General features: G+C 51.9%; 1 protein-coding gene across 1 annotated transcript; it reads left to right on the top strand.

The window, feature by feature from the left end:
* Positions 1 to 707: 707 nt before the first annotated feature.
* Positions 708 to 16,037, top strand: ANOM_009710 (putative nonribosomal peptide synthase; the record flags this gene model as incomplete). The annotated part of the gene is made up of 4 exons (XM_015554966.1): positions 708 to 6,668; positions 6,793 to 13,347; positions 13,495 to 13,831; positions 13,912 to 16,037. Coding segments are annotated over 4 exons (14,979 nt in total), but the record flags the coding sequence as incomplete, so codon positions are not given.
* Between the last annotated feature and the right edge of the window lie 72 nt (positions 16,038 to 16,109).

The following is a 16,109-nucleotide window of genomic DNA, read 5'->3' on the forward strand; positions in this document are numbered from 1 at the left end:
TCCCACAGCCATGTTCTCGACTAGCCGGTTACATTGTATACTACCATTACGGATCACGAGGTAAATATACAGCCAAGAAAGTCCCAATCGTTACAGACCGGTCTTCCAGCTCATTGGCTGAAGTGAGCATACAGGGATAAAGGGTCTCAATCATGAGGCCAGTCACCGAGTTCATTGACTGGGGTGGGCAACCAAGCATGGAGGTCTCTGTCGTTCGAGACCAATCGACGAGCTCATTGAGTGGGATGAAGATACGAGAATGAACATCTTGATCGTTCGAGACCGGTCGTCGAGCTCATTTACTTCCGTCCATGGACTTAGGGCGATAGTATTCTGCAGCAGCTGCTCCCTATGAGCCCTCATACGCATGTATATAAAGCTGTACAGGATAAGGGCTAGGATATTGAGTGTCTTACGGAATAGCTTTAGTACTTTCGTCAATTTGAACGCGCCCGGTCGACTTTGAAACTATTTTTCTTTTGCATTAAATTCTCTACAGTTCTTAGGTATTTGTTCTACTCCTCTCCATTCCTCAAAGGTACCTCTAGGCACGCTTAATGAAACACCTCTGTACTACGCCTTAAAGAAAGACGATCACCAAATGTCAAGTGAAGTGAAAGAAAGAAGGTAGGAAAAAAGAAAGACAGAAGACTACATTAATTATTACTAGTATTTCATAACCCAAACAGCCCGTATATGGTGAGAAAATGGGCTCCGGAGACTCTAACCCGCATTTCGTCCCCCTTCTAGCACAAAAGCACAGGGACCTGAAACCTGGCCTACTGCCACTTGACGCCACAATTTCCGCTATTGAGAAAGAAACCCACAAATCTAAGACACCCTCAAAGAATGCATTTGCAAGGGCCAATGGCCGGAAATATCATCATACCGTTCCTGGAGGATGGCAGGAACAGGCACCCAAAATCGCAGACCAATGCCATTGCACGGTAGACGAAATTGAAGATATATACCCATGTACCCCTCTGCAAGAAGGAATGATGGCGCTCACACTTAAAGACTCTACAGCATACACAGTGATGTACAAGTATCACTTGCCATACAACATCGACATTGATCGTTTGAGGTCAGCCTGGGATCAGGCTACCCAAGCGAACCCGATACTACGCACACGGATAGTTCCCACCCAACACAGCAATTGTATGCAAGTGGTGCTCCAGGAGCCTATTCCCTGGGTCGTCTGTGAAGGGTATAACGCCAGTGGCGAAGACGTGGTCAGCCCTGGTGCTACACGAAATCCAGACGAAGACAGAAACGATCAGTCACGTACCATATGGCAGCCAGGGTCTCCGCTCGCAAGGCTGATATGGGATCCCTCAGCACATATCCTGACGGCATTAATGCACCATGCGCTCTGCGATGACTGGTCAATGAGGATTTTGCTGCACGACGTGGATGCGGCATACCAGGGGCAAGTATTGGTACCCCGACCGTTTCGACCATTGATCGAGTACATTGAGCAATCGAAAGATAGATCTGCGGCATTCTGGAGAGAGAAGTTTGACAATGCACACCAGAGCGAGATGACGGCCTTTCCATCTCTGCCAATCCCTGGATACAACCCCATCTTGTCACAGGAATTGACACAAACCTTCCCCTGCAGTCAGGACCGCAGGCTAGCGTTCCCCATAAACGCCAAGATTCGACTGGCCTGGGCCATGTTACAGTCTTTGTATACGCGCTCAGGCGATGTGCTCTTTGGAGCAATCGATACTGGTCGTGGCATACCTTTGAAAGGCATTGATGAGCTGAGCGGGCCAGCCTTGGTCTGTGTCCCAGTACGGGTCCAGCTTCAGCCGCAGCGGACCATTGCGGACGCACTTAAAGCCATTCAGTACCAGTACGCAGACACAATGGAGTTTGCACATATCGGCCTTCAGCACCTGATGCACCTTGGCCCCGATACAGCCGCAGGGTGTCGCTTCAACACGTTGCTCGCTGTGGAGCCAGAGCACAGCGACCCAGTCCCCTCGATATTCAAGCATAATTGGGAGATCCAGAAGACGTATGATACGTACCCGTTGATATTGCGGTGCCGGCCATCGTCCCGGTCCCTGACGATTCAAGCAACGTTTGATCCGGCGATACTAGAACCACAGCAGACGAATCGTATTTTGCATCAGCTGGTAAATATATACTCTCAATTGGAGGGGCAACCCGAATTAAAATTGTCCGAAGTCGACATACTCAGCCCTAAAGATCGACAGAGTCTCTCTACCTGGAATCTGCCAATTCCTTCAATGACAATGAACACAGTGCCCGAGCTGATTCACGAGATGGCTCTTAAACAACCCCAAGAGACGGCGATCTGTAGCTGGGACGGCAATCTCACTTATGATCAGCTTGACCGCCTCTCACATGCTCTTATGATTCGATTCAAGAAACATGGCGTCGCGCCGGGCGTTTTCGTCCCGCTCTGTCTGGAAAAGTCAATGTGGATGGGGCTTGCGATGATAGGAGTCATGAAGGCTGGCGGAGCTTTTGTCTTACTGGATCCATCGTATCCTGTAAGCAGGCTTCGTCAGATGTGTGAGGCTGTCAAATCATCTTTAGTAGCCAGCACAAGTGAGACCCGTAACCTCGCATCACGACTCGGGCCACGAGTCCTGGTGATCGACGAGGAAGACCCTCAATTGCTTCTTCAACAGGTACGGAGCTGTGATGGTAATCACCCTATAGCCAGCTGTTCTACCGAAGACCCTATGTATGCTACCTTCACCTCTGGCTCGACAGGGGCCCCCAAAGGGGTGGTGGTCGAACAAGGAGGGTATGCGACGAGTGCTACGGCCCATGCAGAACAGTACAACTTCACACCACATTCCCGTGTTCTGCAATTTGCCTCCCCGGGATTTGACTCATGTATTATTGAACATATTAGTACGCTTATTAAGGGTGGATGCGTCTGTGTTCCAAATGGCCATGAGTGCCACAGCCGCCTGGCACACACGATCAATAAATATAGTGTGAACAACGCTTGCCTCACTCCGTCTGTGGCGCGGATCCTCACACCGGAAGACCTTCCTACCCTTCAAGACCTTGCCCTTGTCGGAGAGCCTGTCCTCGATGGTGACATCGCACGGTGGGAGCCATTCGTTCATCTGCGGAATGCATATGGTCCAGCAGAATGCTCCGCTGTATTCAGCGTTCAGCCAAGCTTAACCGAGCATGATCCGAAGAATATTGGTTTCCCAACGGGCGGCGTCGGATGGGTTGTGCACCCTGACGACTCTCAGATCCTGATGCCAGTGGGTAGTACTGGCGAGCTGCTGATTGAAGGCCCAATTGTTGGACCCGGATATATTTCTAACCCTGTGCTAACAGCTCAGACCTTCATTCATCCCCCGAAGTGGAGGCAGCAGTTTGGCGACGTCCATGGCCGCATGTACAAGACGGGCGACCTGGTACAGACTACAGATACTGGCAGCTTTCGATACTTAGGGCGCAAGGACACCCAAGTGAAGCTCCACGGACAGCGCATCGAATTAGGTGAAATAGAGCACCTTTTGCAGTCCATTGCGTTTACCGATGCTCCACAAGTCGTTGTGGAAATCGTACAGGACAACAATTTCCACCCTCCAGTAGACACACTTACTGCATTTATTTGTTGGCCAGCCGCGCCAGATGCTACGAATGATCAAGAGCTGGATGGCAGTGCTTTCCTTGCTCCTAACGACGCCTTCCGCCAGGCATGTACGATTGCCGAGTCCCAGTTATCGAACTTGCTGCCGTCGTTCATGGTCCCCAAACTGTTTCTTCCTGTCGGTCAGATGCCGTTGACGCCCAGTGGAAAGCTGAATCGTCGCCAGCTACGAGTAGACGCTGGCACACTCTCTGCTGACACCATGAAATCGTACCGAGCAGCACCGTGCTCATTACAGCCTCCCTCCACCCCCGAAGAAGTCCTCCTGCAAAGCATCTGGGCACAGGTTCTGAACAAAAGCGCAGACGACATTGGTGTAACTGAGAGTTTCTTCAACCTCGGTGGGGATTCAGTGAGTGCCATGCAAGTTGGTGCCAACTGCCAAACCGCTGGCTATACGGTTAGTGTCGCCGACATATTTCAATTTCCCACCATAACTCAACTGGCACACAATATGAAACCAGTCAGCAGCTATCGTCCCAATGTCACCAAGGAACTCCCAGAAGACACCTGGTTCAGGCTTTCTCCCGTCCAGCAATTGTTCTTTGAGGTATGTCCAGATGGACATAATCGGTTTACCCAACAATTCCTACTGCGCCTTTCGATATTGCAGGAGAGCACTCGTATTTGGAAGGCAATAGAAGCAATTGTGCTTCGACATTCAATGCTAAGGGCTCAGTTCCGTCGATCCCCTGCTGGGATTTGGGAGCAAAGGATACTTAAGTATAGTGGTGATTGCTTTATCTTTCGGGAACATACGGTACAGCGTCTCGACAGTGGTATCAAAGACATTCTCTTACAGAGTCAAAGCTTGCTAGATATTGGGGCTGGAAGACTACTTGTTGTTGATCTCATAACAACGCCCACAGGAGAGCAATACATCTCGCTAATGGCACATCATCTGGTGATAGACCTCGTGTCTTGGCGTGTCCTCCTGCAGGATCTGGAAGACTTCCTCGCCGCAGGTACATTAGCAGGTCCGACCCCTCTAACCTTTCAGCAATGGTGCCACCTTCAAGAAGAGTATGTTGCAGAATGCCTTGACCCACAAAAAGCATTACCAACCAAGGTGCCCCCGGCACCGCTGTCTTACTGGGGCGGGCAGTCCTTGGTGGATAGGAACACCTGGTCAGAGGCAAAGCAGCATTCTTTCACTGTCTCACCACAGGCGACACAGGCAATCTTGGGCTCTGGCAATGATGCCTTTCGCACTCGCCCGGTCGAGCTGATGCATGCTGCCCTGCTGTACTCCTTCCTCCAAATATTCGACGATCGAAAACCACCCGCTCTCTTTACAGAGGGCCATGGTCGTGAGCCATGGGATTCGCACATCGACCTTTCTCGCACAGTCGGTTGGTTCACGACCCTGGCTCCCGTATGGGCGCCGGTGAGCAGGGGCGAAAACATGTCCACATTCGTACTGCGCGTGAAGGAGGCTCGTCGTGGCATTCCTGCTAATGGATGGACATATTTTTCCTCGCGCTACCTACACCCGCAAGGCCGCCACTACCATCGGGGACAATCGCCCATGGAGATCCTGTTCAACTACACAGGATTGTTTCAGCAGCTGGAGCGTCAAGATGCGCTCCTGGAACTTGCTGCAATCCCCGACCATGGGATCATTGAGATGCCCGAGGATATGCCTCGTTTTGCCCTCATCGATGTGTCTGCAGTGGTAATGAATGGCCAACTTAATATCTCATTTATGTACAATCGACACATGTGTCATCAGGACAAACTTGAAAAATGGTTCCATGAATGTGAGAGGACATTCGAGGACCTGCCAAAAGCACTCAAAGGGCATCGACAGCTTGCTCCGTCCGACTTTCCACTCTTGTCGATCGGCAACGATGGGCAATTCGAGAAATTGATGCTTGAGATCGGTCGTCGAGCCCATCTTTCCGAGATTGAAGATATTTACCCATGCTCGCCAGCTCAAACTGGCATGTGGCTAAGTCAAACCAAAGATCCCCAGAAATATTGGTCGAGACTACAATGGTCACTCTATCCATCCACAGACCTCAGTACGCCTGTGAGCATTACTCAGGTCAAACATGCATGGCAAAAGGTGGTCGACCTTCATCCTATCCTTCGGACTGTATTCTTTATCGATCCGAGTCTGGGCTGTGAGCCTTTACAAGTAGTCCTTAAGGCAGCCAAGGCAGATATCGAGGACTGCGAAGTGCAGACATGGGCACCGGCGGATGAAATGCTCCCTTTGCTTGTTGATCACCGCGGCGAGTCTAACATGATTCCTGCTCACCGACTCAAAGTCCACACGATGCCAGATGATAGTGTTCGCTGTGAACTCGTGATTAACCATATGCTAGTCGACGGTTACACGCAACAGATCTTTCTCAAGGACCTTCAACAGGCGTATGACGATCTAGGGCCTCAGCCTGTCGCTCCTCCATACAGTGATTATATCGCGTATATCCACGGCCAGTCCGAGGTAGAATCGAAAGCATATTGGCAACGTTATCTGGATGGGGTTCAACCATGTCTCTTCCCTCGACTGAGTGTCTCCCCTCCGTCGGACCAGAAAGCGCTCCGCTCCTCGAGTTTTACATTAGATAATGCCCAGTGCTTACGACACTTCTGTCAACGCCATGCGACCACTATCCCTAATCTTTTCCAGGTAGCCTGGGGCCTTCTGCTGCAAGCATATACAGGGTCCGACAATGTGTGCTTTGGCTTCTTGGTGTCGGCCCGAGATATTCCTCTCCCTGATGTTCAGGAGATTGCAGGCCCTATTATAAATCTTCTCGTGTGCAGGCATTCTTTCGATCAACAAGAATTGATCTCTTCGACGCTTTCAAATAGCCAGGTCGCATATGGGCGTGGCCTGGATAACAGACATAGCCCACTAACAGATATTATACACTCTCTTGGCCTGACTGGTCGGCCCCTGTTTAACACAGCACTATCGCTACAGAGGGCAAACGATAAAACAGAGCCGTCATCGCCTAGTACGGTGATCAGAAATCGGGGTGGCTGTGATGCAACGGAGGTGAGTTAACCTTAGACGCATTCCTTGCCTATCTCTGCGCGTGTCCTGTTGTTCTTTATGCGTGCGGAAAAATGTATCATCACAGATGCATTAGAGCCAAACCACAGACTAACATAGGAGACAGTACGATTTGACTCTCAATTTATTTGAGAGAGAGAACACTATAGAGGCAGATTTGAGCTATTGGTCGTATATATTGACAGAGTTACAAGCAGAGCTAATTACTGCCACCTTCCAACATATCGTCTCGCAGCTTGTATCTGGAGTGTTGGACCAGCTAGGTCAGCTTGACCTGGTCAGTCAGTTGAATCGGGATTGCATCATGGACTGGAATAAGCAAGCCCCGGTTAGTGTGCGAAGCTACATTCATGATGAAATAGGGAAATTCGCCATCAAGAACCCTTCGTCGCCTGCAGTGGCTGCGTCCGATGGATCCTTGACCTATGCGGAGTTAGACCAATTTTCAACCATACTGGCAGGACGCCTTTCGCAGTATGGCGTCGGCCCTGGTGCCCTGGTGCCATTATATGCCGATAAGTCTCGATGGGTAATTGTTGGGGTACTGGGAGTCCTGAAAGCTGGTGGTGCATTCGTGTTATTGGATCCGTGCCACCCCATGGAGCGACTACGAGAGATAGTGAAGAGTGACCTCCACAGCCAGCTCATTCTCACTTGTGCAAGGCTCGCATCCCTAGCAGGGACAATTGCAGATACCGTGATTGTGCTTGAACGGCTTGGCGATGAGAGCAATACAAGAATTTGTTGTGCGCCTTCGACCTTGGCGCGCGTGTGCCCAACTACGGCGGCATATGCAGTCTTTACCTCTGGCTCCTCAGGAAAGCCGAAAGCGAGTGTCGTGGGGCACGAATCTTATGTCACAGGTGCAAGAGCACACAGTAAAGCGTTCGGTCTGGCCGAGGGCTCTCGAGTGCTTCAGTTCGCATCATTTGCCTTCGATGCATCGGTCATGGAGATACTAACTACTCTCATGGTGGGCGGCTGCATTTGTATACCCTCCGATAAGGACCGGCAAGAGAGGCTTCTCGACTTCATACAGGATGCCCAAGTCAACTGGGCATTGCTCACGCCCTCCGTAGCACGAACCCTTGACCCCGAGAAGGCGGCACCTCTAAAGACTCTTGTTCTAGGTGGTGAAAGTCTGTCGCCAGCTGATGTGCAGAAATGGTCCCCATATGTGAAGTTGATGAGTGCCTATGGACCGTCTGAGTGTTCTGTTATTGCGACTGTACAGAATTCTACAACGACCTTGATGAATGAGCCAACCAATATTGGCCGCCCCACCGGCGCACGAGCTTGGATAACCGATCGATACATTTCTGACCGGTTAGTCCCTGTCGGTGCCGTAGGAGAGCTGCTCATTGAGGGCCCCATTGTAGGCCAGGGTTATATAGGTCGGCCGGAGCTTACGGCGGCCACCTTCATTTATGACATGCCCTGGATGAAGCACGTATCCTGCTCACAGAGAAGACCCCTTTACAAGACCGGAGACCTTGTCAGAATGCTCACTGATGGAACAATACTATACATGGGACGCAAGGATCGTCAGGTCAAGCTCCGTGGACAGCGAATTGAGCTAGCTGAAGTCGAATATCATGTACGACAGTGTTTCCCTGGCATGCCAGATGTCTTCGCCGACGTCGTGCCGAGTAATGATGCGGACCAGGCATACTTGATTGCAGCGGTCTCGCAGCCCACCCAAGATGAGCATGAGTTTGCATCTGCTGTGTCTATCACGGAGAGCCAGTTGCAACAAGCTGTACCTCCATTCATGCGTCCATCATTTTTACTTCGCCTTCAAGAGGTGCCACGACTACCAAGTGGAAAGGTAGATAGATCGCGCATACGACAGCAGGGCATAGACTTTATGAAGAAACAGCGGGATGAATGCAATAGCGTTGAAAAGGATTGGAAAGCAACAGACCTTAGTCCAGAGGAGCAAAAACTACGCGAGCTTTGGTCCGAGTTGCTGCATTGCCGTGCAGGGGCTATTGGACCCGATGATGACTTCTTCTCCCTGGGAGGTGATTCAATTACGGCGATGAAGTTAGTGTCTGCAGCTCGGGCACAGGGTCTCCATGTTGCGGTGGCAGATGTATTTGCGCATTCTCAGCTACGCGAGCTCGCCAGTTCTGTCGCCGGTAATCGCGAGGAGCCACATGGATACGAACCAGCCAGACCACTCGTGGCCCCATTTTCGCTCATTCCAAACGGCCGCGAGGCAGAAATACAAAACCAGGCTAGTGTACAGTGCAGCATTGATCAGGTAGATATAGAAGATATCTACCCCTGCACGGCTATGCAGGCCGGGATGGCAGCCCTGACAGCTGAGCGAGCGGGAGCGTATGTTGCTCACCATGAGTACAGCATTCCATCAGACATCAATCTTGAACGTTTACGATATGCGTGGGAGAAGGTGGTCACCCACCATCCTATCCTTCGCACTCGTCTCATCCAGACTACGGACCTTGCTTGCTGGCAAGTTGTTGTCCGGAACCAGGCGTTAGGATGGACAGAATCATGGAGTGCTGGAAAAGAGGGCTTTGCCCTGGGAGGACTGGATGCTATAGGTGACCGTGACGATGGAATCTTTGGTGTTCCATTGTTCAATGTAAGAGTCAGTAGAGGGGATAGTTGCAAGCTGACTCTCACAATGCATCATGCGGTGTACGACGCGTGGACACTGCCACAGTTCCTCCACTGCGCCCACATGGCCTACATTTCCGATGAGTACCTTCCAGCTGACCCAGTTCCCTTCCAGCAATTCATTGCATACACCTGCTCGCAGGTCGAAGATTCATTAGCCCACTGGCGGACTGAATTCAACGGTCTGGACGTTGAGCCGTTTCCCATGGTTCCGTCAATATCATATCGCGCGAAGGCAATAAGCCAGGTTGAGCATTACATACCAATTGAGGCAGCTAAAGAGACTAGCGTCACACGCACCGCTGCCGTTCGTCTCGCATGGGCCTTGGTACAGGCACAATACCAGAGCAAGTCAGAGATTGTTTATGGTGTTGTTTCTTCAGGCCGAACAGCTCCTCTTCCAGGTGTCGAGGCAATAAGTGGCCCGACCCTATGTGCATTTCCCCTGCGAGTTAGCATCGATACGAACGAGCAGATTTGCAAGGCACTGAAGGATCTCCAAACTCGAACTGCTAAATTCGCCTGTTTTGAACATGTTGGCTTGCAGCAGATCGCGAAATTGGGACCGGAAGCAATGCGTGCCTGCTCCTTCCAAACGTTACTGAATGTTGAGCCAGCAGAGGACTTTGTTGACAGCCCTGCTTATAAGAACTTGTTTGACACTATCGGAGTCAAAGCCAAGGAGGGAGCCTTTGCATCATATGCTGTTGTGCTCAACTGTGTGTTGAAGGCAGATTCTATCACAGTTACAGCTACGTTCGACGATCGGGTTATCTCCCGTTGGAAGATGGGGCATATCATTAGCCAGTTCAGCCATATCCTGCAAGGCATTTACCAAAGGCCGCAGTCACCGGTACGCGACATTCTCGGGGAGCTTAATCCGTCCAGTATGCAGCAATTGAAGACCTGGAATGTCGCAATCCCAGACATGATACGCGAAACGGTGCCTGGCGCCATACAACAACAGTGCTCACGGCAGCCACTATCTCCTGCAGTTTTTGCTTGGGACGGCAGCTTCACATATCGCGATCTCGACAGATGGTCTAATAAGGTCGCCACCATTCTACAACGTCATAAGATCCATCCAAAGAGTCTAGTTCCCGTGCTTATGGACCGGTCCCGTTGGGTAATGGTGGCTATGCTAGGCATCATCAAAGCAGGAGCAGCATTCGTCTTGCTAGAACCGTCAAACGCTCCCGCCCGCCTGCGCCTTATTTGCAACGACATACAGGCCTCGATCATATTGACCACAGCGCAAAAGTTGAAGGAGGCACAAGCACTGGTCTCAAATACACTGGTGGTTGATGGGGGGCTGGAAGACAGTTCTCCGAGCATCACAACTGATACATCTGGGTGGTGTCCGAGTCCCAATGATGCCCTGTATTGTGTCTTTACATCCGGCTCAACCGGTAAGCCGAAAGGCATCATTATCAACCATGGACCCTTTGTCACAATGAGTCAAGAGTACGCACGGCGGACAAGAATAACGCCGGATGCCCGAATTCTGCATTTTGGATCATATGCTTTTGATGTTAGTATTCTGGAAACGCTGAGCACACTCATCGCAGGGGCTTGTGTCTGCGTTCCATCAGAGGCAGGGCGCAAGGAGCGATTCGCTGAAGCAGTACAAGACCTCAGGCCCTCACATGCGTTACTAACGCCGTCACTGGCGCGTGTGTTACCTCAGAATGCCTTAGGCTCTGTACATACCTTAATGCTAGTCGGAGAAGCAGCTCGGCGCGATGACTTCGTCAAGTGGACGGGGAAACTTCGCTTGATGAATCTCTACGGGCCCGCCGAGTGCACAATCCTGTCATGCATGCAATCCAATTGTACCCCTGAGACCACACCAGCCAGCATCGGACATCCCGTCGCTAGCATTGGATGGATCACTGATCCACGGAACCCTTATCAACTGGTTCCCATCGGTGCTGTAGGTGAGCTAGTTTTGCAGGGCCCTCTGCTTGGTCGGGGATACCTGAACGACCCAGACCAAACGGCTGCCGCATTCTTCAGGGGACCGGCATGGTTAGATGGGCTTGGGCTAGAGGGCAATGGGACTCGATCTATGGTGTATCGCACCGGTGATCTGGTCTGCTACGAGGATGACGGCTCGCTGGTGTACCATGGACGGAAGGACACACAGGCGAAACTCCGAGGCCAGCGCTTAGAACTTCAGGAGGTTGAGGAGCAGATTCAGCGATCTTTCCCCGGCATACTGACTGACGTCGTTGCCGAAATCGTAACACCCATTGATGCCCGGGGAGCCCCTTGTTTGGTTGCTTTTCTCGCCGTTGCAGGGAAAGGACAGAACACCGCAAGGCCACCCGAGCATGGTGAACACCCACTTGACATTGTTGCAGTCCCCAACTTTTCGGACCACGTCAAGTCGACTGAATCCAGACTATCAGAGAGCCTCCCGGACTATATGGTGCCCAGTATCTTTGTCCCCTTGAGGCAAATGCCCCGTACTGTCGGCGGCAAAGTCGATCGCCGGGGACTGAGACAGGCAGCTTCATCAATGACACGCCAGCAGCTGGGACGGGAGAGTACCGGCGCCGCTCCAGAAAGGCAGAAGACAGTATTGTCCGACACGGAGCGGCTTTTACAGTCGATCTGGGCACGAGCTCTTGGGATTTCGCCCGAGAATATCGGGGCAGAAGACAGCTTCTTCAGACTGGGCGGAGATTCCATATCTGCAATGCAGGCCACGAGCCAAGCGCGTGCAGCAGGCATTGAACATGCCGTGGCAGACCTCTTCCAGTGGAAGTCTATCAGTCGTATCGTGGAGAAGTTTGCCCAATTCATACCTGTGCGTCAGGCCACTGGGCACCAAGCTGCCGAAAAGGACCGTCAAGAGGAAGGGGATGTTGGTGCCGGTGTCGAAACACCTTCGACGGACAACGCCGAGGAGCTATTACCTTGTACGCCTGTCCAACGAGGAATATTGCTGACACAAATGCAAGACCCCCTCAGCTATGCTCCCCATTTCATTTGGAAGATTCAGGGTAACTCCGACGCCCCAGTCGATGTTGATCGTCTGGCAGGGGCATGGCAACAGACTGTAGCCCGGCATTGCGCACTGAGAGTCGTATTCGAGAATGATACGAGGGTCGATAGTGATGGCTTCCAGCTACGGTTATTCCCTCACATTGATGCACCCATTTACATTCTTCCTGAGTCACCAGTCGACAGCAAGGGTGTGCCTGGCTGCCTGACTCAAGAAGACGTCCGACGAGATAGTGACATCCCACACCAATTCACCATTTGCGGCATGGCGAATGGGGTTGTGTTCTGCCGGCTAGACATTAACCATGCCATTATTGATGCGACATCCGTCTCATTGCTGGTTCAGGACCTAATGTCCCTTTACGACGGTCAAGTTCTCCCCTACGGCGCGCAGGATGCATATCGTGAATATCTTCATTTCGTCCATAAGCAGCCCCAAGAGCCGGCACGTGCATACTGGAGCTCGTACCTGATGGGACTGCAGCCCCTGTCTCTTCCATATCCCTGGGTCGCAGATGACAGGACTAGCAAGCCCCTGGAGCGGCTGGAGGTTCCTCTGGCCTGCAGTGGGTCGGACATTAACATGTTCTGTCGACAGACAGACTGGACGGCTTCAAACCTCCTCTACTTCGCTTGGGCTATGGCCCTAGGCGTCTTCTCTGGGTCTGATGATGTTTGCTTTGGGGCACTGACCGAGGGGCGCCATGTCCCAGTACAAAACATTCAGTACACCGTTGGACAGATAGCCAACATGGCAGTGTGCCGAGTACGTCTGACACCGCATCTATCCCTTGATCAGGCTGCTCTTTCTCTGCAAGACAACTATGGCCACATCCTATCTTATCAAACCTTCCCATTATCGGAGATCGCCCGAGCGGCAGGTGTAACGGTGCAAGAGCTGGCCTCCACGGCTATCAACGTCCAATATGCCCTTCCTGATACTGAATCTGAACAAAGCAAATCCTCCCTCACGTTTGAGCCAATAGGTGGACTTGATCCAACATCGGTGAGTATTTTCTTCTATTTTCCATCAATTGTGTTGCAATATCGTTCCAAGAAAAAGCAGACACACAACCACAGAAAAGTGTTTCGTTGCCCCGTCCTCACATGGTGGCTGGTCAGGACCTTTACTAACCCGATACACCATCAACAGCAAGATATTATGCTCTATGTCTTGATAGACCAACATGGGGATGTCCGAGTATCTATGTCTTACCGCCCCTCCCGAGTATCAACCGTCTTGGCCACGCAATTAGCAGACTACTTTGCAGAGGCAATCTCGCTTATTCTTCGTGATCCCCGTGCAAAGATCGGTGACTTACACCTGCTGAGCGCCAATGATCATAAACGATTGTTGCGCTGGAACGCTGCACTGCACGAGCCACAGCCCCAATGTGTGCATCAGGCAGTCACTCAATGTGCCCAGCGACATCCGAGTGCTCTAGCTGTCTGTGGATTCGATGGCTCCTTCAGCTATGCTGAGCTGGAGAGTCAGAGCACACAACTGGCTGCCTATCTTGTCGCCCGAGGAGTCACACCAACGACATACGTTCCCCTTTGTTTCGAAAAGTCACGATGGACCGCGGTGGCGATGCTGGCAGTGATGAAGCCGGCGGTACCTTCGTGCCATTAGACCCAACACATCCTATCACCAGGCTTCAAGAGCTTTGTCGGCGCGTAGATGCTCGCTTCGTTCTTACTTCAGTGGCCCAAGCAAGTATGAGTCCCCAGTTGGCGGCCGACGTAATTGTGGTTGGGGATAGGAACTATGATCACTACGCGAGAACGGCAGACCTACCAGCAGTTGTTGACCCTCAACAACCAGCGTATGTGCTCTTCACATCGGGAACTACAGGGTCCCCCAAAGGAGTTATGGTCCCACACGTATCGTTCATTTCTGCCGCTCAGGAGCAGATGCGAGCGTTCTCCCTTGGCCTCGGGTCTCGCGTATTACAGTTCTCTTCATACGCGTTTGATGTGTCTGTGATGGAAGTCCTCACGACGTTGATGGCGGGAGGCACAGTGTGCGTCATTTCCGAGTCAGAACGCAGCCGCATGCTGCTGGATGGTGTATGTCCGAAAACAGTTACCCATGCGTTTGTGACGCCGTCCATTGCTGGGATGCTTGATGCCGGCAGAGCATCATGGGTAGAAACACTAGTCCTCCTGGGCGAGCCCATGTCTACCTCACATATTCAACAATGGGCTAATTCCTCTTATCTGATGAATGCTTACGGTCCAACTGAGTGTTCTGTCTTGAACACCGCAACATCCCGCATTGTCCCCGGTTGCGATCCGAAGGACATGGGCTACGCCCTAGGGGTACACTTCTGGGTGGTTGACCAGAACGACCACCATCGACTGCTTCCCATCGGTGCCGTTGGAGAGTTGATTATCGGTGGTCCACCCGTCGCTAAGGGCTACATCAATGACCCCAAGAGGACCGCCGACGCATTTATTGCGCCCCCTAGTTGGTTGCAAGCACTCTTCCCGAAGGACATATCGTCCTGGCGCCTGTACAAGACTGGTGACTTGGTCCGATACGACATATCAGATGGTACTTTGCGATACGAGGGCCGCAAAGACCGGCAAATTAAGGTACGTGGGCAGCGCGTGGAGCTCGAGGATATCGAGTATCATACGGCCCAATGCTTTCCTGGTGCAGCAGACGTGGTTGTCGAGCAGATCATGCTGCCTCAGGATCCAGAAACAGCTCCAGGTGCTGAGTCCTCAGTGCACCCTCGAATCGTCGCCTGTGTCCATGGGAAGCACCTCTCTGAGCAGTCAACGTCGGATTCGTCGCTAGAGCGTGACTTGTTAACCACCCCAAGCCGTGAATTCGATGACGATGCAGCGATCGCAGTGCAACGGCTTCGAGACGTTCTCCCTAGCTTCATGGTCCCCGATCTGTTCTTACCTATGGTTTGTGTCCCACGCCAAAAGTCAGGCAAGACAGATCGTCGACGTTTGCGAGAGGCAATAGTAGCACTCCGCTCCAAGGATCGCACGTCCGCATCGTCCACGACAAAACCAAGCAAGGGATCACCTCAAACTGCCACTGAAAAGAAGTTCCAGGCGATTCTAAGCCAGCTTCTCAAGATTCCTCTGCACAATATCGGTGTCGATGACAGCCTCTTCCACCTCGGCGGCGATTCGATCATCGCTATGAAGATTGCGGCCCATGCCCAGGCTAGCGGCCTTGATATCACCCCTCATAAGGTCCTTCGAGATCCTACTATTCGGGGCTGGGCTTGTGCCGTAGATGGAACGCATCCCCCAACCTCTGTTTCACGCAAGAGCACGACTATATCCCTCGTTGCAGACTCTGATTTGGCAGAAGTCCAGCGAGTATTCTTCAACAAAGCGCCTCCCTTCAGTCACGACAACGTCCAGAGCGTTCTGCCTGTACTAGATAGTCAATCTTACTATCTAGATTCCTCGTCGATAGTGAACTTCGCAGAACTGTTCCCAACATCTCTTGATACCAATCGTCTGCGGAAGGCCTGTAGCACCGTGGTATCCCAATACAGCATTTTGCGGACGGTCTTTGTCACTGTGGACCACCAATTCTTCCAGGTGATCCTACGGAGCCTTGAGCCAGAGTTCACAGAACTGGAAGTTGAGGACCCAGAGGCATACTTACAGTTGGAAACGAAGCGACAAGCGACTCCGTCTACGCCACTCGGGACTGTCCCTGTAAGCTTCTCAGTACTGACGAGCACATCCTCCACCAAATACGCCTTTATTGCGCGGATCTCCCATGCTCAG

The sequence above is a fragment of the Aspergillus nomiae genome, assembly GCF_001204775.2.
Source record: "Aspergillus nomiae NRRL 13137 chromosome Unknown contig00269, whole genome shotgun sequence".
Classification (NCBI taxonomy): domain Eukaryota; kingdom Fungi; phylum Ascomycota; class Eurotiomycetes; order Eurotiales; family Aspergillaceae; genus Aspergillus; species Aspergillus nomiae.